At 40.6% G+C, this 23,993-nt stretch overlaps 1 protein-coding gene across 1 annotated transcript in view; it reads right to left on the bottom strand.

Annotated features, from left to right (window-relative positions):
- The window catches only part of LOC140692918 (uncharacterized), a 98,699-nt gene that overhangs the window by 62,354 nt on the left and 12,352 nt on the right, over positions 1-23,993 (bottom strand). Inside the window, exons 4-10 of the mRNA XM_072957128.1 lie at positions 13,633-13,659; positions 11,767-11,825; positions 11,417-11,534; positions 10,757-10,880; positions 6,124-6,183; positions 5,868-6,025; positions 5,472-5,589 (exon numbers count right to left, since the gene is read on the bottom strand). Coding sequence (XP_072813229.1) covers positions 11,820-11,825; positions 13,633-13,659 — 33 coding nt within the window. The 3' untranslated portion in view covers positions 5,472-5,589; positions 5,868-6,025; positions 6,124-6,183; ... (1 more) ...; positions 11,417-11,534; positions 11,767-11,819. Of the gene's footprint in view, positions 5,590-5,867; positions 6,026-6,123; positions 6,184-10,756; positions 10,881-11,416; positions 11,535-11,766; positions 11,826-13,632; positions 13,660-23,993 lie in introns of the transcript that reaches the window.

Genomic DNA, 23,993 nt, shown 5'->3' with positions numbered 1-23,993 from the left:
AATCTGCAGGAAAGCCTATTCTCCTGGCCCTGATCTTTAAAAATGTTAGCTCATCTGCACTTCTGTAGAGATGGCAAGTTGCATAATAGAGAATAGCCTTTGTTTTTTTGGAGGTTTTACAGGGGTACCATGATTTGATCCACATGGACAGCTGCAAGAACAGCGGATTCAAAGGACAAACAATTCATAAAGCAAGAAGTATGCAACAACCAACCACAACCCCGCCCCTTTTTAGTATAAAAGGAGACTGAATTCTTACTTGGGGAAGATAGTTCTCCAGGACATCAGTCTGCCGTTTTCTGGGTCTGCCAGAATTGCAAGTGAAGTCACTATTCCTTGCTCCAACACCTCATCTCCTGGTTTATTGGCCTGTCATGTGGCGAGCAGAACGAGTTTGGACTCAGTAACAATATGACTGCATTGGAGGTAGTATGTCTCCAATGTTTCCTCATTTCCAATATGTAACATGCACATCATTTATGATCTAGTGCAAATAATTCATCAAAGACAACCACAAAAAGAAACTATACTCACCTAGCTATCAACACTGAAGTCACAACCTGTCAATTTTATATGATGTTGAACAACACAATGGAAAAACCTAACATAGGGAGTTGATTCCACGGAAATAAAATTATTTCTACTCCTTCAATACTTTTTCTTTTCTTTTCTATTTTATTTTGTTTTGCTTATTGAAAGGAAAATAAAAGTCAAGTCATTTTATTTCACGTATTTTTGTTATAGCTACATTCTTTAAATACTACAAAGAGATTTAAACTGCAAAAAATTGTTCATATATTAGTATAAAGATATATACACAATCAATGGGGATTAGGAAAGGAATGGACATTTACTAAAAATCCACTGCAATCTTGTCTTTTACAAGCATATCCTGGAATATAAGCTGTATGATCCAGGGGGCTCCACCCCCATTCTCACTGTTGAGTCCCTTAGCAATCAACTACTAAGGCACCAGCATAGAACCATGTGATCAGTATTTTAGGAATAAATTAGGGAATTAGCACATTCAATTCTAAAACAAAAACCCTAAAATAAATACTGAACTTATTTACAGATAAAGAAAATTGGAACCAAAAAAGTAGTTATTTCCCCAAGGTCACAAAGCTAATAACTGGTAAAGACAAGATTTGAACTCATCTACCTGATTCTAAAAACTAAGGTGGAAATCCCATTTGACTGGGGAGGGTCCAGCAGCAGAGCCTATCACCCTATCTTTGTTCAGATCTAGCCTTAGACAGCCTGAGACAGCACCCCATTCCTATGGAACTCGAGGGCAAATGATAACAATAAGGATTTTATATCCAGTAGTTTGTTAGGTCTCATTTATATAAAGTGTCAGCAGGTCAGCAGAAAAACTCTGGAAAATATGAGTGGGTCCAGAGCTTTCTGCTGATTAGTAACTCAGTCTCTCAGGACATAGTGACCTTCCCATGAGAGGCCTCATGGACATAAACTAAAGGCAGCTGAGCAATGAAAACTAACAAGAACCTGGAACTCAAGCAAGAAGGTTCCCTGCCATCCCCCACCCAGTTGCCTCTTCACCCGCGTGGACACGATGGCAGGAGACCCAGATTCTTGTCTAAGTTACATCATCATGGATTCTCATCCATAATAATGTCTGACTCTATGCCGCCTTATGTCCATTAAAACTCAAATATGATAACACCAATATCTCAGCAGAATATCTATGTCTCCACTTCCTGTCTTCTAATAGGAGAATATTTTTATGGACAAAAAGCAGAAATCCAATTTAAAAAACCATGCACGAAGCCAGGTGAAATTCTGCTTAAGAGACTGCTCTCACGCTGAGTAAATGAAAACTCAGAAAAAGTGGCCCTTCTCCCTCAGCAAATGGGAGGTAGCCTGATGTGTGTGTGTGTGTGTGTGTGCACGTGTGTGTGTGTGTGTAAATCAAATACAATGAATTCTGGGATGTGTACAGTTTTTTTAAGTCACTGTCATTTCATGGGAATGAGCCACCATTTAAATAATTTGAATCTAGTGTTCTGAGAGAGTCTCAGGCTCTTGGTGTAGGAGGTGAAAGGGGAGAGTGAAGGAGGAAAGAGGTACATGAAGCAAAGAACTAAGAATACTGCCAGGGAAAGGCAAGACGTTAGTTTTGTTCTTCCTTGCACCACATACAAATTAGGGACTCGCTTTCTGCTGATGACTTATAGAGCACTGATTTGCAGGAGAAGAGGGGACAGCTCATTGCTCACTGAGCTTGAGACTGTACGTGGCATCTTATAGACACAAATCATTTACCCTGATCAAACACTCTAGCAGCAGGCTGTAATTCTTCTGTTTTGAGAGACAACAAAGCAGGAGTTCAAACAGGATGCATAACTTGACAAAAGTCAGAGGTCCAGTAAACTAAAGAGGATTAATTCAAACTCAGATCTGAATGCAGAGTCTGATCTTCCCACTCCCAGGACTGGAAAATCCTTAACACAGGCTCCCCAGCTCCCCTGCATTGTTCCTGGCACCAAGCATTTGCCATGGCAATGGTCACCATTTCTCACAGACACAGCGCTCTGTGCAGCAAATGACCTTGATCAGACCTTGATCATCTACCTGCCACGCCCACCAGGCTTCACCATACAGGCAGGAAAGCTGGCTTTCAAGTGCATACAAAGCCATTCCTTGTCTAACCTGGGCTCTTCTGTGGTTTCTCCAGCCTAAAGGCAGCCATGAAACTGCTCACAGTTTGTACATGAGCCACACTACCTCTCTCCATCTGTCTCCCCACCTATACTACTTAGCTATGAACATTTTGAGAATCTTCGACACAAATTTTTAAAAACAAAAAAGAAAGGATTCTGAAACAACTACTTAATACTTACAATTTTAAATGACAAAATACAAAGTGAGTATTTACAAACCGAATCTTCCTTTCTAAATTTCAGTTTTAAGCGTTTAAAAATATAATAGCAAAAAATTTTCACTTACAAAATTGACAAAAACATAAACAATAATCTGGAATAAGTTAAAAAATAATGCCCATGTTCTAAATGGAGAAACTTCAGGGCTGTACTGAGGGGTAAAGTAAGAGGTGAGAATGTAGAGACATCAACAAATTGCATGGAGGAAAGCAGTTTTGTAAAGATGTAAGTTCTCATCAGAATAATTCAAAACTTACTGAAAACTCCCATGACAACTCCAATCTGATTTTTTTTAACTTGAACAAAATATTTTGGAATTCTTCAGGAATAATAAAATCATAATACTAGACAAGAAAATTTGGGATGGAAGAAAAGAATGAAAAAAATTCAGACTGCCAATTATTAAATAAATTTTTACAATATGTAAGTTATGGTGCTGGAGTAAGAAAGGCAGATTGACAGAAGGGAACCATGAGCTCAAAAAGAGACTCTAGTGTACACAAGTATTTTGTAAAGGTGGGATTTCAAATCAAAGAGAAAAGTATGACTTCAGTAATTGTCCTGAGACAATCAGACAATCACCTAGAAAGAATAAATACTATTCCTCTCATAAGGACCACAAGATAATTTACAGACAGTGATGTAAATATAAAAAAGTACTAATAACAGCAAATACAACACTTTGTTCTTATTAACTCAACTTACCCTTACATTAACAAGTACTATTATCATCTCCATCTTAGAGATTAAAAAAAACCTACAGAGGAGATTTATTCCAGTATAAGAAATTATTTTTAAGAATAATTTCAAAGATAAAACACATAAGGAATACATTTATTATCATAAGAATATTTTGAGACACTACCAAAATAAAAATCCTCCTAAACAAAATGAAAGGAAAGAAATGACAAGAAAAAGCTCTGTGATACATGTTGTTGAAGACAAGAAGTTAATGTTCATAACATACAAAGAGCTGTCACAAAGCAACAAGAAGCTCCCCCACTTAAATGTGTGCAAAGGATAAAAGGAATCATTCATTTTAAAAAAGTCAAATGGCTAATGAGTGAAAAATGCTCAATACCTCACTGGTCATCAAATGCAAACTAAAACAATGAAAAAGCACTTTTGCTCATCACATTGGCAAATATTTTTAAAAGATATTCTATCTAGTGTCCATCTGTGGGAGAAGAAACCATGAGCGACATTTTCAGAGGACGACATGTCAATGGATATGTAAACTCTGAAAAAGTACGTACACAATGACTCAACACCACTTCTACGAATCGTTTCCTTTAGGAAAAAACAAATTAGGTCCAAAAAGATGTACCCATCAGGGCATTTACACAGCACTGTTTACAATGGTGGGAAGAAAAACTGAAGTGAAATCATATCCAGCAATAGAGAATTGGTTACATAAGTAATTGTGCATCTTTTCATTCCCCTATGGAAGGAATTTCTAGAGTTACTTGAATGGAGTCTGTGATGAATGTAAATGTCACATCCAGGGACTAAATTTCCAGAAGCCTTAACTAAGGGAATACTCATAAAAGATCACAGGAATGTCTGTACAAGAAGGATGCCAGTCAAATATCCTTTCTGACAGTGGAAAATGGAGAAAATTTAACTGTCCACCATCAAGACAATGATGCGGTAAATCACGACGAGCTGCGAGCAATGAGGGAGCCAGCGTTTCGCCGTGGTCCAGGGCCTTGTCCACAGCATTCTCTCACCAAAGGTGTGCGTGGGAAAGAGATCACACCCGCAAATCAGGAGACCCCTCCACTCTATCTGAAAGGACCGGGTGAGTCTGGAGTGGGAGGACGTCTATGATATACACCTGAGTGATTAAAGCGAGCTGCAGAAAAACATATAGTATGGTCTCATTTTTAAATAAAGCATATATACACACACGTATACATGGAATTCTCATATGTGTGTATATATGTATGTCATAGGCATAAAGGTCATGAAACATATATATCAAATTTTCAACAGTTTTTACTCTTCGGAAATAAGGGGAAGGGAGGTAGGGCCTTCCTGTACCACCACAGTTCTCTTTTCAGTATTTCAGTTAAGTATACTTGGAATTTAAAAGTTTATTTAAGTCCGAAGTAAAATGGACAATGCCTCCACAAGACAGAATGCTATACTGGTCATCAAAAATCATGCCAGAGGAGATAGAATATTGTAGAAAAACATATAAAAAGCCAAATGGAAAATGGAGGTGTCCACACAGTAAACAGTCACAGAGTGCTCTCTGGTTTTTTATGACAGAGGTGATCCACACTGATGAAAATATACGTTAACGTCTTAATTATTATCTTTGAATAGCGGGACAAGGATAGCCTCTTTTGCCCCCTTTTTCAGAGTTATTATTTTAAATGCACATTCTTTTTCATCTGAAAAAAGCATTTTTGGGTGTGTAGTACTATGCATTGGAGAATAATACAAGAATACTTAGAGAAACAAGTAACTAGGAGACAAAGCAGCAGCATCACACAATGTAGGACGGGCGATCCTGATTAACACCACGAAGTTACATAAGGACCCACAAAGTGAGAGCACCTGCTGTAACAGGGCGTGGCCCCCTTCTATTTGTCAGCAGTGTCTTCAGGGCTGAGGCAGTTCTGAGCACGGCCAGTGTCAGTGCTGGTGTCTTGATTGATGCTACTGGGGGTGAGGGCACCTGCAAGCCGAGAGGAAGAACAGAAATCATCCTCTGCCTTTTCTGTCTTGTTTCTTTGTTACTTTAAAAGAGAGCCATATATAAGATAAACCGTGTATCTCCCCAAATGAAATTTCAGTAATGAAACCGTTTTTAAAGACTTCACAGCTTATATTCTGCCTATAACTGTCTTTTCAACAAAGATCATATTTATTAAATGTTAATTAACTCAGTTAATTAACTCCCTGTTGAAACATTCTAGTAAAGAACATGAAATGCAGTATGTAAAAGAACCACACCTGCAGTGACTAGCTCAGCTGTCTTGACGGCAGTGCAGTCAGCCCCCACCATCCCGTGGCCCTGAGCTCCTGATGCTGGTAAGAGATTACGCTGCCGCCTCAGATGGAGAGAAACGGTGAAAGCATTTCTTGAACCCTACAGCACTGACAAAACATAACTGACAAATCCCAGGCCCCTTTGAGGCTCTCATTTTCTGTTTCTGGCCAACCCCCATCAATGAGCAGAACCACCCAATCCCCGAGCCATGGGACTCACGTGGGAAGCAGTTTTGGAGAAATTTCCAGGTATAGAATGTAACCAACTATACATAGAACTCTGAAAAAGAAAAGATGCCATACTCTGATTTTGGAAGACACTCAAAATATTCTCCTAAACCTTAGTAGCTGGAAAGGCTGGGCTTCTCTTAAGTCACTTATTTATTTCACAGCCAGTAAGCATCTCCCTCAAATCCTGCTTCCCTGTGTCTGCTGGGAGCTTGAAGCACACTGCTGCTGTCGATCTTATAAGTCACATGGCAGAGACATGTGTCTCACGCCTGCAATCCTCACACAGGCTCGCCTCCTAGCCTCACTGTCTGAACTGGGCCCCATTTTCTCACCTGTTTATTTGGTATCTGTTCTTCTGTAAGCTACCTGAAATGCGTTTTGGAACATGTCAGAAGAAGCAGTGGGTTGAGAAATGGACAGATTGAGAGGTGAGAGATGGGCAGACAGAGAGAGAGACTCCAAGAAAAGGGGAACAAATAAAATTTCCGATGCAAAACCCTCTTCTAATCAGGGAAGGAAACCACCACGGAAAAGTGTGAAGAGGCAGGTAGCTTAGGACTGTTTCCTGGATTCCATGAAAAGTAATACCAAGAGATGAGAGGGTAGAACTTTAAATAGTAAAAGAAAAAAAGCACGCATGCTTGAAAAATATATCTACAATATGTACTTTCTAAAGAATAGACTGAAATCAGCAGGTCCCAATAACACTACACTTGGGTATTTACAGAAGTGAGAATCCCATCTCCAAACCACAAGGCATCCCTTCAGAGCACTGACAGTCTACATGGGGCGGTCATAAAGCCATCACCGCAAAAGCTATGCTACCCTGCACTTACGAGGAATGAGCAGCTGTGCTCAGGCTGCCCATGCGCATCATTTACACCCCACAGCACCTCTACGGGGGGGACGCCTAGCGAGCCCCGTCTCTGCAGGACAGAAAACCAGTTCTGGAGAGGCTAAGCCGACTTACCAGTTCTCCATCTCACAGGACTGGTCTCTCCAGAGCAGGACACGAACTCGGACCCACGATTGTAACCATGGTACTACAGTGCTTTGTGTGCTGTTTGTGTGTATAATACATTTGTTTCTATCATGAAAGGTTACTTAATAAATGATCGGTTGTCTTGTCTATCTCATTAGCTCACAATCAATCTTTATACTGTTGAATTGTACTCTTTTCCCCTGAAGAAAGGAACGGAAACAGCGGGGGTCAGAAAGAGGTGGGGCTCCATTCTTTATCTGGGATCTCATCTCATCGAAGTCTCCAAACAGGGAAAAGGAGCAAATGTTCTCTTTATCTTTTAAAGAGAGGGCTCCAGTGATGGTGACTTATTCAATTACAAAATCAAGGCTGGGGAAAGGGCACATGCAGCAACTAGAGCAGTATCAGCTGTAGGAAGGTCAAAAGTGCTCACGGGAGGGCTCAGGGGGCAGCCTCATTTAATTTCAATCAATAAAACAATAACAAACTCTAAAAATACTGGCCTACAATGGATTAGCTCTTTCTTGACATCTAGCAAGTTTCCACAGCCCACATGTAACATTATCGGGAACCAGTGAAAGGAAGAGTCCACAGACAAGGAAAATCAATGCCACAGGCAGGCTGAAACCCAGGCTGGAGTTTAGGAAGAGAAAGGGCATAGTTAAGAACTGGGGAAAGGCTGGGGAAAAAAATCATCACAAGGACTCTCAAGCATCATCCAACAATCATATAATCATTCATTCAAGAGAGAGTTACTGAGGTCGTATTCTGTGCAAGATTGTACAGCGGGTGAAGCAAGAGCGCAGCGTCCATGGTGGCAGCAAGTTGCGGGGCTCAAATACACTTCTGATCCCGGTACCTTGCACACTTGTCCTCAATATAAAGGCAAAGATAATTAAAGTAAAATAATACTCTGTAAACTCAAAGCATTGTTGAAAAAAAAAAAGTTAAAGAAGACCTAAATACCAGGACAGACACTCCACACACATTCCCCTATCAAAAGAAAGTGCTCTTGGAATGGCAGTGCTCCCCAGAGCGATCCGTATATTCAACGTGGTCTCGATCACAATCCCAGCGGGCTCCTCTGCAGAAACTGACTATCTGCTGCTACAATTCATATGGGAATTCGAGGATCTCAGTAACCAATACGTACTTGAAAAAGAAAAATTTGAGAGGACTTATAATTCTCAATTTCAAACCTTACAACTGTATCTCCAGGTGAGATTAGAGGCCATTGTGAAGTTATTACTGTGTTAATCCTTATTTACTAAATTCTCTACAATGAATATTACTGTTACAATAAGAAAAATAAAAAGTAAGTTATCCTTTAAAACATGCACACCGATTCATTCATTGGGAAAAAATTATTCTATCAATTAAGAGATAAATATCTATTGAAAAAGGACAACTTAAAAACAAGAGTGCATTTGCATTTTTCATAAATTGAAAACTGAAAAGCACAAAGACGTCAAGTTTCTAGGGAGACCAATGCAACATATTAATAGTTATTTTCAGAAATTCTAATTTAACAATAAAAACTCTGGAAAGGGAAAATCGTGACTGAGAGCCAACTGCAAACACATGGAGAGCAAAGGCCTAGAAATCACAGTTCCTTTAACTCTGCTCCTAACACAATAGGAGAGGAAATTCCTCACTGAGGGGACAGTGGAATCCCATGCATAAGACAGGATACACAGTACAAACTGCACTAGAATTGGGGGTGATTTCCATAGAAGAATTCTAAAGTTACAAAATTGCTGAAAAACTATTAAAACACTGACAGAAAGATTAAAACACACAGTCATATATATTATATAGAAACATATGTAGTCTGCTCCCATGTTCCATTTAAATACAAATATATTTGTTCATTTATGGGCACTTATGACTTTATCCCTGGTAGAATATTTCAACTAAAACAAATAATCAATATAACACTCCTTTTGTCAAATCTACTTGATAAGTTACTCTGCTATGTAAACATAATGTGTCTAAGATAGATGTAAAATTATTGAAAAAGAGCTTTGTATGGCTTCTTGAACTATTCTCAAAATTCAAAGCTTAATTTTAAAACAGATCTGAACAGTAATTCTATATTACCTTTCCCGTCGTGAAATGAACAACACAGTCTGTTGTCAAAATTCTGTCCTTACAATGATTCACGAGCACCGTATCCTCACAAAACTGCTGGACAGCAAGGCACTATCCAGACACTGTGACCCAACAAATGAAACACAATGAAGACAGTGACCCTATTCTGGAGGGCTTATAGTCTGTGTCAACACCAGGGTTTTATTTGATTGGTTTGATTGGTTGGCAAAATAAAATCAATCAAGTACTTTCTTCTTTGAGCATTCTATAAGTCATGACTCTGCTGTTAGTGTCATGAGCAGGAAAGACTTGAGCATGACTTGATTAGATCAACTAGCAACAATCATCACTGGAGAGTGAGTAATAAAGAAGTTAACTGATAGCAATGCTTCTCCCTACATGAGACCTAAAATAAATCGACACTGATATCCGAAAAGAAAATGAGAATTTGAGGTCCCCAATAAGAAAAAAATCTAACAAGAAATCAAAAAAGTAAAGATTGTTTCATTAACGTTTCCTGGAAAGATTGGAGCATGGTGGTGTTGAGCTCAGATGCTAGGGAAAAACATGAGGGTATGAATTCCCACAGCACTGGGTAGCTTTGACACTAATATGTCAGTCAAATTCTCTGCATCTCAGTCTCCGATGCATAGACTGGGGACAACAACCGCACCCATCTCCTAGAACGGTCCTAAGAATTAAGTTATTTTATATATACAAGTTTTAATAAAATACATCAGATATTAAATATTACCCCAAAAGCACAAGGAAAAATGAAAACAGAGATAAATTGGAGTTCATTAAACTTTAAAACTTTGCTTCAAAAAACACCATCCAGAAAGTGAAAAAACAACACTCAGGAGAAAATTTTTTCAAATCATTTATCTGATAAGGAATTTGTGTATCAAAAAAAAAATTCCACAGCTCAACAATAAAAAGGCAACTCAATTAAAAAATGAAAAAATAATCTGAAAAGATATTTTTCAAGGAAAATATACAAATGGCCAATAAGCACAATGAAACGGTGTTCAATAACATTAGCTCTAAAGGAAATCAAGTCAAAACAACTAGGAGAAACCGCTTCACATTCACTACAATAGGTTAAAATCAAAAAAAGATTAACAAGCACTAATGAGGACACAGAGGAAGCAGAGCCCGCAGCCATTGCTGGTGAGGATGTAACACAGCGTGACCACTTTGGAAAACATCCTGGCACGTCCTCAGAGAGTTGAACATTTGGCTTCTGAATGATCCAGCAATTCTGCTTCCTGGGCACACAAGTAAGAGAACTGAAAACAAATGTTAACATAAAAACTCCTACAGGAATATTCACCATTACTTTTCGCCATTAATTTTCAGAGCCAAAAAACAGAAACAACCCAAATGACTATCACGTGATGAATGGGTAAATAAAGGGGCCCAGCCATACAGTGAAATATTATTCAGCAATAGCAAAGCATAGAGTACTGACTCAGGCCACAACATGGACAAACATTGAAAACGTTACTCAGTGTGAAAGAAGTCAGTCAAAATAGACGGTTCCACTTACATGAAGTGACTCGATTTGCATGAAATGTTCAGCACAGGCAAATCCACAGAGACAGAAGAGTGGCTCCCTGGGGCTTGGGGAGGATGGGGAAGTTGATAATGTCTGCTTATGCGTACTGGGTTTCCTGTTGGGGGGAAGAAAATATTCTAAGATTGACTGGGATGCACATTTCTGGGCATAGAGTAAAATCCGCTGTACATTTTAATGGGTGATTTGTATTAAAACTGTTAAGAACAAAAGCACCTCGGATTAGTACCTTCCATAGTAAATGCAAATTGCTAACATTTATTACAGGAAGAAGAAACTGCCCTCAGCATGAAAGCAGGAGATCAGCAAATATTAGTTAACCGAAATTGGACAAGAGCATTTCACTTGAAACTGTTGCTGAGTGTACAAGAAATATTCAGACATGACAAGGAAAATCAGTTTGACATCACGAAGAAGCATTCTGCTTCAAATGCAAATCAAGGATTCGGCAAGCCCAGCTGCTACAAATGACCAGAGAAGAAACCTGGTTCTTAAAACAAGCACCAGAGCCAACAAGGAAATGGTGGTGAGGAAAGCAGGCGGCCTAAAATCTGGAACAGTGTGCTACAAATAATTTCTCCACTGAAAATTCAAAAATAAAATGAAAGTGATGTAATGCTGTGTTGAACTCACGTGAATGGGCTTCCTGCAGTGCTTGACAGTTCTGTAACCCCGAATGACTCAGGAGAATCAGCATGGCTCCTGGGAGTCCCCAAGTAACTGCCCATCAGCACGCTGACCACCATCACATCTGCCAGGGTTGAATTGCAGAGAAGAGAGCAACCTCTGAAAGGCACAGGGAATGTTGACAAGGGAATAAAAGGCTGCGGTCAATCCTGGGACAGAGGCCCTGTGAGCAGAGGCCAGAAGGCTGCAGGTGAACTGGAGTGGCCCTGGGGCAGGAAGGGACCACAGGGGAGCATATCTCAATTATCTCCTCTCTCTCCCTCGGGTAGGAGGGATAAAGCCTGCATCCTTCTCACCTGGAACTGTGGGTTCTGGCTGGCGGAAGTCTTACCGACACGGAATGAATTTCTCAAGACTGCGGAAAAAGGAAAGAAAGCGAGAGGGATTAGGGAGCCAAATCCACGAGTCTCTCAAATGCTCCCATATTTATTGTGTATAATCAAAGTAAAAAGTCAATAACAGTTGTGAGATAGTAGGCAGGAACTTGGGGAAAGAAGGGATGAGACAGAGATTGTAGACTCCACCATGAGTACTAAGGCTTAGTTTACCTTTAGGGAAGTCATGGGCTGAGGGGAACAAGATACATTTTTTAGACATGTTCATTACAAAGCAGACCACCAGACCAGCCTGGTCCCTGTTTTGGGGATAATAGACTATCTAACACCACGCAGGCCTGGCGTTTATAGCTGAGGGCCTGGGTCATTGCTCTGCAATAAGCAGTGTGCTATCTATAACCTCAAATATGCAAGCAAGGCATTGTCTCTGCTTTTTATGGCAAGGAGACAGGAGTGAGGATGCACAGGTGTTTGCTTTAAAGCAGTTAATAAGCACATTTTTTTTCTTAAAGTTGACAGGCGGCTGCGATGTGTTACAACTTGTTAACTCAATCATGGGCTCCCACATGGAACCATTATGGAGGACATCCTAGGATGACAAATCCTGGCTCTGGATCTTTTCCTGCCAGCTTCGGCCACTCCAGCAGGGTCTAGACACATCCCTGAATAACGATCCCACAGAACAACCTAAACTCTTAACTCCTGGTGCTTGAAACTTAATTTTAGCTCTACACAACTTAATGTAGAAAAGTTTCAGAAATAAAAGATATTATATTCTTTTTATATCTCATCATAAGACTGATTTTTCTGATTGCTCTAAGCTGCTTCTACATGGTAAAGCACCTAATTCTGCAGGTGAATTCAGTACTTTCCTTTGGGCATAACTAGACAGTCTGGGCTGTCTGACTTCTATTAGTCAAATAGCAATACACTTAATTGATTTCTTTGTTCATCAATTTCAGCCTGGAGGTGAGGGTCTATCACTATTTTCCTCAGCCCACCCTCTACTCTTTTCTCATCAGCATCTCAGGCCTCCTGAAAACAAAACAAAGCATTTGTTTCCCTTCATCTACACTTTCCACAAAGGCAACAGGAATCATCATGCCTAGAGAATGAATTCAACACAAATGTTAAAACAAAAATCTATAAACCTGAAGCAACTCCATCTCCGACTCATGATACACAATGACATGAGAGTAAGTGTGTCAGGTACAAAGCATGCGTGAGCCTGACCACCTCATTTCTATTCTTCAAAGGAAGGAAGGTTTTCGTATTTTTTATTATCATTCTTTGTCATTGTTTCTGATTAAGCCAAAAAATTTTTTATGAAATAATTAAGCACTGCAATAACAGATTTTCGCTGTATCAATTACAGAAGGAATTCAGAGGGGATAGGAAAACCCACCTCTGTAAAAAATGCAAAATTCCTTCCCCTGTTAAGAACACGAATACAAAATGCAACAGAATTCAAATTCTTGTGGAGAGGACAAAAGCCACAGAATCAAAGCAAAGTCATTATTATGACTCAATCCAAAATTCACTGGACAAACATGCTCAATGCATTCAAATAATTTTTAAGGCACACTGCAAACCATTCACTTAATTATCTACAGGCTAGAGGAAGAATTTCCCTCTATAACAGACAACATAAATCAATAGGTTGCCCCACCAAACAAGGAACAAACATCAGGTTTTTTGCAGTTCTGATAAATCAGCAAGTTTTAAAGATCAAAATCCAGAAATTTTAAACATTCATTCACACCAGAATGAATCAAGCACTTAAAAAAAATAAATAACCCAAAGAAACTAAACACATTGATCACGTACCTGGATCAATGAGAAATTCTTGTACAGCTGGAAAAAAAGAACAGTCTATAGACTTATACTTGAAAAATAAAACTACTTTTAAAGATAACTGCTAAAACACATTTCATCATTCATGTTGCCTTGAAAAATCTGAGGCACTTGTCTCTGATCAGAAAAGCAATTCTGAGTATTAGTATGTTACAATTCAGTGCCAGTTTGCTTTAGAAGAAAAAAGAAAAGCTACTGTTTCTCATCTTGCACAAAGTTTAAAGAACCTCCCTGCCTCTATCTCCTCCCATTTTCTAAGCTCATGCTCCCCAACCCTTCTGAAACAATTATGAGAACCTCTTATTCCCACCAATATGCCAAATCACAAAAGAGTATCAATTTATTTGTGTAAATATATACCTACACCTTGAACTGGAGGAGAAAGATTTCAGAAGGCTATATGGAACTTATTGCTACATTCCTGAAATCACACACATACACGTTCACAGAGACACAGACATATACAAACTGAATTACTGGGCACTTCACAAGCTAAGGACTTACAACTTCTAGAAGATAACTTTGTAGTTAGTTTAAAATACAAAACGGTCAGCTTTTGAAAGCCTTGAACATTGCAAAATCATCCAAATATCAATGAGATCCAATTAGCCTTCTCTGTAGAATGTAATTCCCCATGATGGCAAAGCAGACCCTAAGAAGTAGTGGATCCAAGACTCGTGATTTTCACTAGCTATGATCGTTTTAAAACACGTAAACAGATTTAGAAAGGTATGTCCCTATGACATTTATTCTTATTGAGATGGCATATGTATTCAATTGTCTATGCAGAAAATAGGACCCATGATGGTGTTTAAGAAATATTTTGTGTATTGAAATATTTATTTTTAAGTGCAGACAAGGAGGGTGGGTATTACTCCATTGTAGAGCACCTGTTGTGCACGCACATGTTCCTGGCTTCAATCCCCTGTACCTTCATGAAAATAAATAAATACAAGTGCTTACTTAAAAATAAGAATAAATTTATATAAAAAAATAAATGCAGACTAAAAACCACTGCAATCTAGGAGCCACAATTATAATAAAAAACAAGTGTTTCTATCAAATATTGACTATACGCCAATCACAGAGACAACCAAAAGTCACACCTGACAACCATCACGTGTGATTCTCAGCAATCCTACTAAGTAGACACGGATGAGAAACCCGGCTCTGCGGATGAGGAGACGGAGCTCGGAGGAGCCGGGGACACTGACCGTCCTGCTCCCCGTGACACCGCGTCAGCCCAGGGCAAGCGCTGACAGAGCTGCACTGAGGGGACACCCAGCTGCATGGAACCATGGGGGATTGGGGAGTCCTAGAAAATACTCAAAAGTGTTCAATGAAAAACCAGCTCAAATATGTTACTCTGTGCCCCATCCTCTAAACACAGAACATGTCTGGGACCTTTTTGATGCCTCCGTGTCCTTTCTGCCATCATCAGTTACGTGCCCTCTCAGCGCGACCAGTCATGAACTGGACCCCATACGAAGTGCACTCAGATGGAAGAGCTTTAAAAGCTGTTTTATGAAGTTTGTAAGACTCTGTCTATTCCTCACACAGGCGGTCATCCAGCACTACTCACCGGTGCGGATGTACCACCTGAAATCACACCTTTCTGCTTTTTAAAATCCCTTCATGTAATACAGACTTTTAAACAGCAAAGAAGCAGCTCAACCACAGACAGTGGACATCTTTTCACCAAACGGACTCAAACAGCCCATCGGACTACCTGGAAGCCCTTTTCTTCTATTAAACCCACTTCCAGGTACTTCATCTGATTGGTGGACTCGGCCTCTGAATGGCCTACTCAGAGAGATCCCATCCTCACATCCGGGGGTGGGAGAGGACCCTGCTGCTGGGAGAAATCAGTGAGGAAGGTGGACATCCTCCAGCCATTTCTGCACGGGTAGAAATGCCACATTCTCAGAAATTATACCGTCAGCACCCCTCGGCTCCCATGGACTGGTTTCACATTAAGCAAACTTATGACACACTGATGCAAGAAAACCAGAAATTCAATTTATTAATGTAACAGGAGATGTGAAACTACAAACCAGATTGAAATATCAGAGTTCAACCATGAGTACAGATTCTCCTCCACGGCCCAATCTCGGGCAGGCAGTCACATGGCAAGCGTGGACAGAAGCAGAGCAGGAAGGGTTTCTAGATTAACTCAATGGACTAAATTTCTGTTATAAGAACAGATCTACTGCCTGGAAAACAATTAATGCCAATCACGGGACACACTCCATGGACAGTGGCTGAAACACGACTGTGAGTACCTGTATAACTCCACTTTCCCTGTCCTTTCTGGTCTAACTGATGCAGAGGTACAGAGATCCAGGGACGCAGATACCTGTAAACACCCAAAGCCCATCCCTGGGAGCCTGGAAACCAGATAGCCAGGATTTAAATCCCAGCTCTGCCACTTACTAGCTCTGTTACCTTGGCCAAATTACTTACCCTCTGTGTGCCTCAATTTCCACACTGTAAACCTGGGATAACAATCAAATCTTTCTTACTCACTTGTTGTGAAAATTGGAGGATTCATTTCTGTAAAACTCTCAGAAAAGAATGTAGCACATTTTTGGTGCCCAACAAATTTCAATTTAATAAGAAAGTGATTTACAAGTCTCCCATCTAATCATCTTCTGTGTTTCATGACTATTCTGAGTCCCAAAGGAAATCCTTATTTCCCCTCTTATAAACTCTTGAGGAGCACCCTTCTGTTTCAAGCCACCACCTGTTTAATCTGAGGGGGGATTCCCTCCTCCCCACTCCTCTGGTCCATGGGAGACTGCTTCTCCCTTCACACCCCTGACAACTGGCCCACGGCTAGCCCTCCTCACACTAACAGATTGAGGTATGAGTCCGGGGAGACAAGCAGGGCATATGAAAGCTTTCCTTCCCCTCCAGTGTTGGCCACCCTTAGGAAGCAGCCGGGATGCTCAGTTCCATGGCAAGACAGTCCTGTGCATTATGGGTCAGAATCTCTCAAGGGAATGCTCGCTGTGGACCAGAGTTACCTGGGACTGCGTAAGTCTCTAATTCTGGGACATAGTGTCATGACACTCACTCTCCCACAGCCCTGAATTTCATGGAGAACGTGGCTTCATCAGTAATAAAGGAGACATTTATCGCCTGCCTGTTCTTCTTTGTCATCTCTCAGTTGGCTGCTGGACACAACATGTGTATAAGTATTGGGTCCCCTTAAGCCCCAACATATATGAAGTAACAAAAATTCTGTGGCTTAACATTGGTTCAGGGCGACTGTGTAACTGTCCTGACTCTGCTGATGCTAAATTATGTGTATAGGAACTATGGAACCTCCTCAAATATCTTTCATCATAAAACCAGCTTTTCTTATTTTCCTGTTTCTCAGTAATTGCCAAAGACTATCAAATGATGGCTTCACACCAAACAGCAGTTAAGATTATGAGCCCTCTTGTCATACACACTGTGCTAAACACTTTACATAATTTCTAATTCTCACAATTCTACAAAGCAGAAATGAGTGTCCCCATCTCACAGACGAGGGAAAAACTCAGAAAGAACTGACTCAGGATCACGTAGCTCAGTGGCAGCGCATGCACGCAAACCCAAGTCAAAACACCACACCCCTTTGTATATGTACCAAATCTCCTACCACCCATTGACACACAGCGGTGGGGATAATACTTAGGGAACTCAGTACACTTTTCAGCTTTAAGGTGCTCCAGAGGCCGCTTCTAGCTCTTTTATAAAATCCCGGCTCACTGGTTTCTAACACTGCAAGAAAAGTCCGATGTTGCAACTGTTTGCACAGGAAGTCTGAAATGTTCACAGCGAGATGATAGAATAAAACTAAGACATAAGCAGAATAATATTTCCAGGTAGTCAGACATAATGGACATTGTGCTACCCTGAAGCATTAAGCAAAGGAATCAAAAAAAAAAAAAACGTTTAAGACTTCCTTTACAAACAGGAAAGTTAAGACTGTAAGAAGGTGCAACAGCGCCACCTATGGCTTAAAAGGCCTTCCTGGTTGCCTGGAAAGGTGCAACACAAAAATTGCCTGTGGATCAGAAACAAGAATCAGATAACTAAAAGCTTATATAGTACATACTGCTCTCCTAGTCTTCATGTCTTGCACTGTAGCAAAAACCAACAGACCTGTACTAGGGCTATATTCATAAAAGTCATGTCTGTATTTTTCCAACAGGAGGTAATCTAAGTATCTTGCAAAATACTTCTCAAAGAGCCAGGAAATCATAGAAGTGTATTGAAATACAAAAACATTTATTTACATATTAAAACAGCATGAGCTTTTTTCTATTAAAAAAGCTGACATGTCAAATCAATGTTTTGATATTTTAAAACCTATTAAGAGTGCAGAAAAATAAATCAAAATTTTCTTTAATCACAAAAGAGAGAAGCTTATTCCCTGAAAATGATCAATGTGGATTTTTCTAAACTTAATGCTTCTGGTCAGAGTCCTACGAATTTAAATGTCTGAGTGTATAGTTACACGGCAGCATGAACACTGAGTTGTAACAATACACATTCTGTGTAAATAATCTTCAAGGTCGTCTGCTTAAGTCAATTTAACTAGTCCCTGTCTCAATAGAATGATACAGATTTCATTAAAACTTCATACTGCACGCACACACACACACAAAACCCTGAATCCTTGTTACTTTAAGCCACATTCATATATATCCATATTGAATATGCATCAGAAACAAGCCACCCTCTTTAGTATTCACAGTTGATCCTTCTAAACTATCTGTCATTGTGACAGCACATTTTTACTAAGCAGCTCTTGGATGCTTTGTATACAAGGCGTCTACCTCTCACAGTCAGACATGGTAAACGGCATCACTCAAATTTCACAAATGAGGAAATATACTTAAGCCATGGAAACAACGTACATATTTATCATCAGGAAAGAAAAGAGTAAAGATTTTACTTTCAATATGCACTGACAAACTTTTCCTCCATACTAAGACTACATACATAAAACAAATTCAGTCATTGTAAATTATTCTGTCAATAAGCACCACTAGAGAAAAACAAGCAACATCATTAGCAATGATTGGACTTTCAAAGCCCACTCCTATTTTGCACTATAATCATTTTTAATGTTTTGTTTTTAGTGCTTACATAGCACTAATATAAAGAAAACATAAACTATTTAAGTCATTACCTGAGAATGCAACATTTGTGAAAATGTACAATTTTAATTTATGCCACTCTGTCTCACATTCTCACTGGTGTCTCTCCTTTGAAGGCCTCATCAGGCTGAGATCGCCAAAATCGGTCATTTATGGACTCACAGGAGTTCGGGAAACCACTCAACGGGAGGCTGATCAGAGGAGAAATTGAGAATGCATCCTGTGCAGCCTGGGTTCCAGCACCGAGCTAGGCACCGACAGCTGCGTTTGATTTGGGACAAGCTGCCCACCTCTCAATCCCTCAGCTGCAAAAAGGAGACATTGATACCTACCGTCAAACACCTGCTTTGAAGTAAAACATGAGAAAAACAGTTTAGCCTTTGGTAGGTGTCCACTCACAGCAAGCTTGGTCATTATGATGATGAGGATTACTTTTAATAAGTTAAGCTAGACCAAAAATTAGAAATCACCATAAAGGAGAAACATTTTAACTCAATAAGCATTTCCTTTTGAATGGATTGATAAAAGTTCTAATGATTTTTTTAATAAACCAAATTTTGTCCATTAATTTTAGATTTACCGGTTTATGGACAAGTCTCCAAAAAAAGAATTAGAGGCCTCTAACCTCTGAATACTAAGAAAGTAAAGTTTAAAAAAATTATGGGGGAGAGTATACCTCAGTTGAGAGAGTATGTGCTCAGCACGCATGAGGCCCTCAGTTCAGTCCCCAGTAACTCCATTTAAAAACTTTTATTTAAAGAAAAGGAGAATTAAAGGAAAAAGATGGAGGACTACAGAATTTTTTTAGAGAATCCACTCAGATTTAAGATGGGGAAAAAATATCCATTTCTCACAGGAAATCTTGAGAACTATGTAAACCGGATCTGAGTTGTCTAGTCTTTAACATTATTCATGAATTCATATTACCAAGTCTTAAAACTACCTGATAACCCACAGTGGTGATAGTGATCATAAAACCTGACAATGCGGATCGAACTCTGGCTAGGACTGCTCTGTTCTGACATCTCTGCCCCTGAGGCCTCACCAGGCTGAGAGCACTAAATTTTGTCATTCATGAGCATCTCGTGTAAGTCTTCCATTTATGCTTCTCAGTCTCCTCTCACCAGCCCCTCTGAGGGAAGCACTGTTATCATCTTCCCCACACGCAGATAAGGTCACTGAGGTACAGAAACTAAACCTGCTCCAGGTCACATCGGCATTAAAGGACGTCTGTATTTCTGCTGTTTTGCGATTGACAAAGGAATCTGAGATATCAATACAAGATAGACTGTTAAATAATCAAGTCTGTCAGCTCTTCACCTCAAAGAGCAGATACTATAAATTCCTGATGTAGGATGAGGCTGCCGCCACAAAATGACTCAGCTAGAAATTAATATCCAAGATGAAGCAGCGGATACACATAAATATTCATGACTGTCAACTCCTCTCACGGGTCTTGGCCCTTCACTGCCTGAATGGGGGTGAAATCCCCACCCGTGTCTGGGAGGGTAGCGCGGCTCTTCCAAGTCTCACCCAGGCTTCACAGGCTGTTTCCCCCTACAGACTGTCCTAAATGATTAAAAAGCTCACAAGATTTTTACACCAGCCAAAACTGAAAGACATTTCTGCATATGGAGCACTTTCTCAGGCTTAAACCATTTTTGCCTACACTCAGCAAGGGGGAAAAAAGAAACATGACTCTGCAAAGTCTCTTAGCCTTACCACTCACAGGAGTTGAATGGTCTCAGCACAAGATGACCCTTCACATTACAGGATGAGAACAAAATAAAGCCGCCCCAACAACAAGCACTCCCAGAGACAGCGCTCAGCAGTCTTCTGCACACTCACGGTTGTGCAGCCCTCACCACCATCTATTTCCAGAACACTTCATCACCCCAATAGAACACCCCTGTCACTAGCAGTCACTCCACAACCCCCCTCCACCCAGCCCCTTGCAACCATCATCTGCTCTCTGCCACTGCATGAGCCAATTCTGGGCATTTCTAAGATCACTGAAATCAACAATATGTGGCTGTTTGTGTCTGGTTCCTTTCAGTTAACGTGCTGTTATCAAGGCTTTCCCATGTTGAAGTGGTATCAGCATGTCTCTTTTTTTTTGAAAATGTTAAACTTTATTAGAAGGTGGTAAATACTATCAAAAATAGTAGAGTGGGGTATAAGGGATGGGGTTTCAAAGGGAAAAGGCCGGGTTGAGCAGTCAGGGTGGACTACCCAGAGCAGATGGCTTTTTTCATATTCCCCTTTATTTATTTTTTCTTTTTTATTCACTCTTATGTCTGAATAATATTCCACTAAATGGAGATACTACATTTTGTTCTTTCATTCAGCAGCTATATATGGATGAGGTCCAGAAGAATGAGTGTAAGTGGTGGCTAGCAGGGATGGCATTTAAGCAAAGGGCAAGATGTGCTTTCAAAAAAAAAAGTGAACAATCAGAGGCACAAGGAAATTCAGCGCGTTTCTGAGAAAGTGCATGGTTGCTTCAGTAGGACTGCCATGCAGGGCTGTGGGGGATAGTGACAGGAGACACAGTGAGGGAGTCACCTAAGAATATCCCCACTGCAAGCAGCTCAGCCAATTCTCCTCCCTCATCCTGTATTTTAGAGACATTTTTGCTAGCTTTTCTCTTATTTCAAGTAACAGTACTTTAGTTACACATCTGATCATCTGCATCAGACCACATTAGCTCCAAGCCACAGAAAATCATTCACTGACCGGAGCAGCTCCAAGACATAACATTGATGGACCAGGGAGTCCTGCAGCATCCCATCCTGCAGGCATAAACCACACATGTTCCCTGGTGATGTCCGGAAAGTAAAATGCATGGAAATATCTCACTGCTGCTGCACGACATCTGCCCACAAATTGCCCCCAAATCATGCTGGCACAGCACTACTCAACCCTCGCACTACCCAAAAAAAAAAAAAAAAGAGAGAGAGAGAAAAGAAAAGAAAAGAGAAGAAAAGAAAAGAAAAGAAAATATAAGAAAAGAAAAGAATAAAGCTAAGAAAGCAAATTTAGGCTCTTCCATTGAAAACCAGCAACCATCACTGCCAGTATCTGAGCTGGAATGATCCTGACTTCAAAAACCACTGTGCAGTTACTATTCAAATGTGACAGACATATATGTATTTCACTTAGATGATATTACAATAGGATTTTTCTTTTCAAAATTTCCAGTTGCAACAATAGCACAAGAAAGTTTATGTCTCATTTTTTTAAAAAAATCAATTATTTTCCACTTTGTTAATTTTGAATCTATTATTATTTTATAAAGGGAGCTATGCTGCAGATTATAAACCAAATATCTGGCTTCTGCAAACAAGACCTATATGACTTCACTATTTCAGAGCAAGCTTTAATGATGCTTTCAAATTGGGGGCGCTCACTAACAGCTCTTTAAATACTGTCAAAGATGTGCTATTATGTAATGCAAAGGGTCTACCTACACATCAACTCAGAAACCAAAGAAACTACACGAAAGCCTTAGTTTATCATTTTAAAATATTCCTATTATTTTGAATATTAAATTTCTTAAAAGATAAGATATTTTTTGAGAAAGACATCAGTTGTATTAAATTTCCTCTCACCAAGAAAGCAATCTTTATCAAGAATTACTACCCCTATGAAAATCCAAAAGACAGGACGTTTCTAGCTAAGTTAACTTACAGATCTCAACACAAGCCTAAATCCTATCTGCTCTCACTTGAACGAGCCCAGCAAAGTCCTGGGCTACTCTGGAACTTAGCTCTTCTGTTCCATATGTTGGCAGAGCTAAGATCATCACACAAGGCAGGGAAGGAGAGAACAGGTAAGTCCACCTGGCGGCCTCCATCTGTTTACTTCCAGCCACAAGGTGTCGCTAGAGCGACCCCGCTAACAAGCCCTCCACACAAGGAAACCCGGCATCCACTCTGCCCCTGCGGTCCCCAAGCAGTCCCGACGCCCCTCTCCCACTGGTGGCCTCCGAGCCTGTGAATGGTCTTCTAATGACCCTCCCAGTTGGTGACACCCTCCCCCTCTTCCCCGCTACACACACACACACACAGCCAAGGCAGCCTTCCCAAAGCACAAATTTGATTACATCTCCCCCACTTCAAACCCATCACAGGCTCCCTGGTAGAGTTCTAGCCCCACCCCCGACCCTGCTTGTCCATCCTCACCTCAGTACCAGGTCCCCAGTGACCTCAGGGGCCCCGTGACCTGCTGCTACTTCCCACTAGCCTCCAGGCTCATTTTAACTGTTTGTCAAGGAAGTCTTCCTTCCCTCCAACCTCCGCACTTTGGATTAGGTGCCCTGCTGTGTTAATAAAACATTTTAATCTAAGTCAACTTCTGACACTGCTAAGCTCTCAAGAAGCAAGTACATTTTGCTTACTACTGTAGGTCCACCCCCTCTCCCCTAGACACTCAGAATTGCGTGTGTTGTGAATAAAAGAATGAAGGGGTGGGACTCAAAAGGACAGGCAGAGCTGCTCTCCTAAGGGTCACTTCCTGCTGACACCCTTCACTGCCTCTTCTGTGTCAGTTCTAGTAAAAACCAAGCTCCTCCAAAGCCCTCCAACCCTAGGCCCTCTCCAGTGTCCTTCAAAGCAGGGTCACCCACCACCCTGGACCACACAGGGCAGTCTCCCCGAGTCCTCACCCCACAAGCCTCCAGGCCTCTACCCAGGCTGCTCCTGCCACCTGAGTCACCCTCTTGATTCCTTCCCCTGTCTGACTCTTACTCTGTCCTCAGAACTGAATGTAGAGCCAATTTCTTCCAGGAAGTCCTCCCTGATGATGTCCTTTAGCTCTTGGCTGGCTCCATCTACAGCAGCACTGCTTGGCGACCAACTGGTATTTGTCCACCTGCTCCTATGAGACCATGACCTCTTGGAGGCCACGTGGGAAAAAGGAGTGAGGTGACAAGAGGGGTGGGAAGAGCAAACAGGAAAGTCGCAGCTCAAGTCCCAAATTCAAGGATTCTGTCTCAGATAAAAAGAATAAACTGTTTCATACGTGTGTCATTTGGCTATGATTTTTGTGGCTCATGGAAAACAAGAGCTTGGTGTTCAAGCCTGAAATCCAAGTTACATGCAAAGAAATGTATATATTCATATCCAAAGGAAACCAGAGCTGCTCAACAACACTTTGCAGTTAAAATCCAAAGGAACTTTG

This window comes from Vicugna pacos, unplaced genomic scaffold (genome assembly GCF_048564905.1).
Source record: "Vicugna pacos unplaced genomic scaffold, VicPac4 scaffold_19, whole genome shotgun sequence".
Lineage (NCBI taxonomy): Eukaryota > Metazoa > Chordata > Mammalia > Artiodactyla > Camelidae > Vicugna > Vicugna pacos.
Note: the sequence above shows the minus strand (reverse complement) of the source record. Positions and strands in the feature narration are given on the sequence as shown.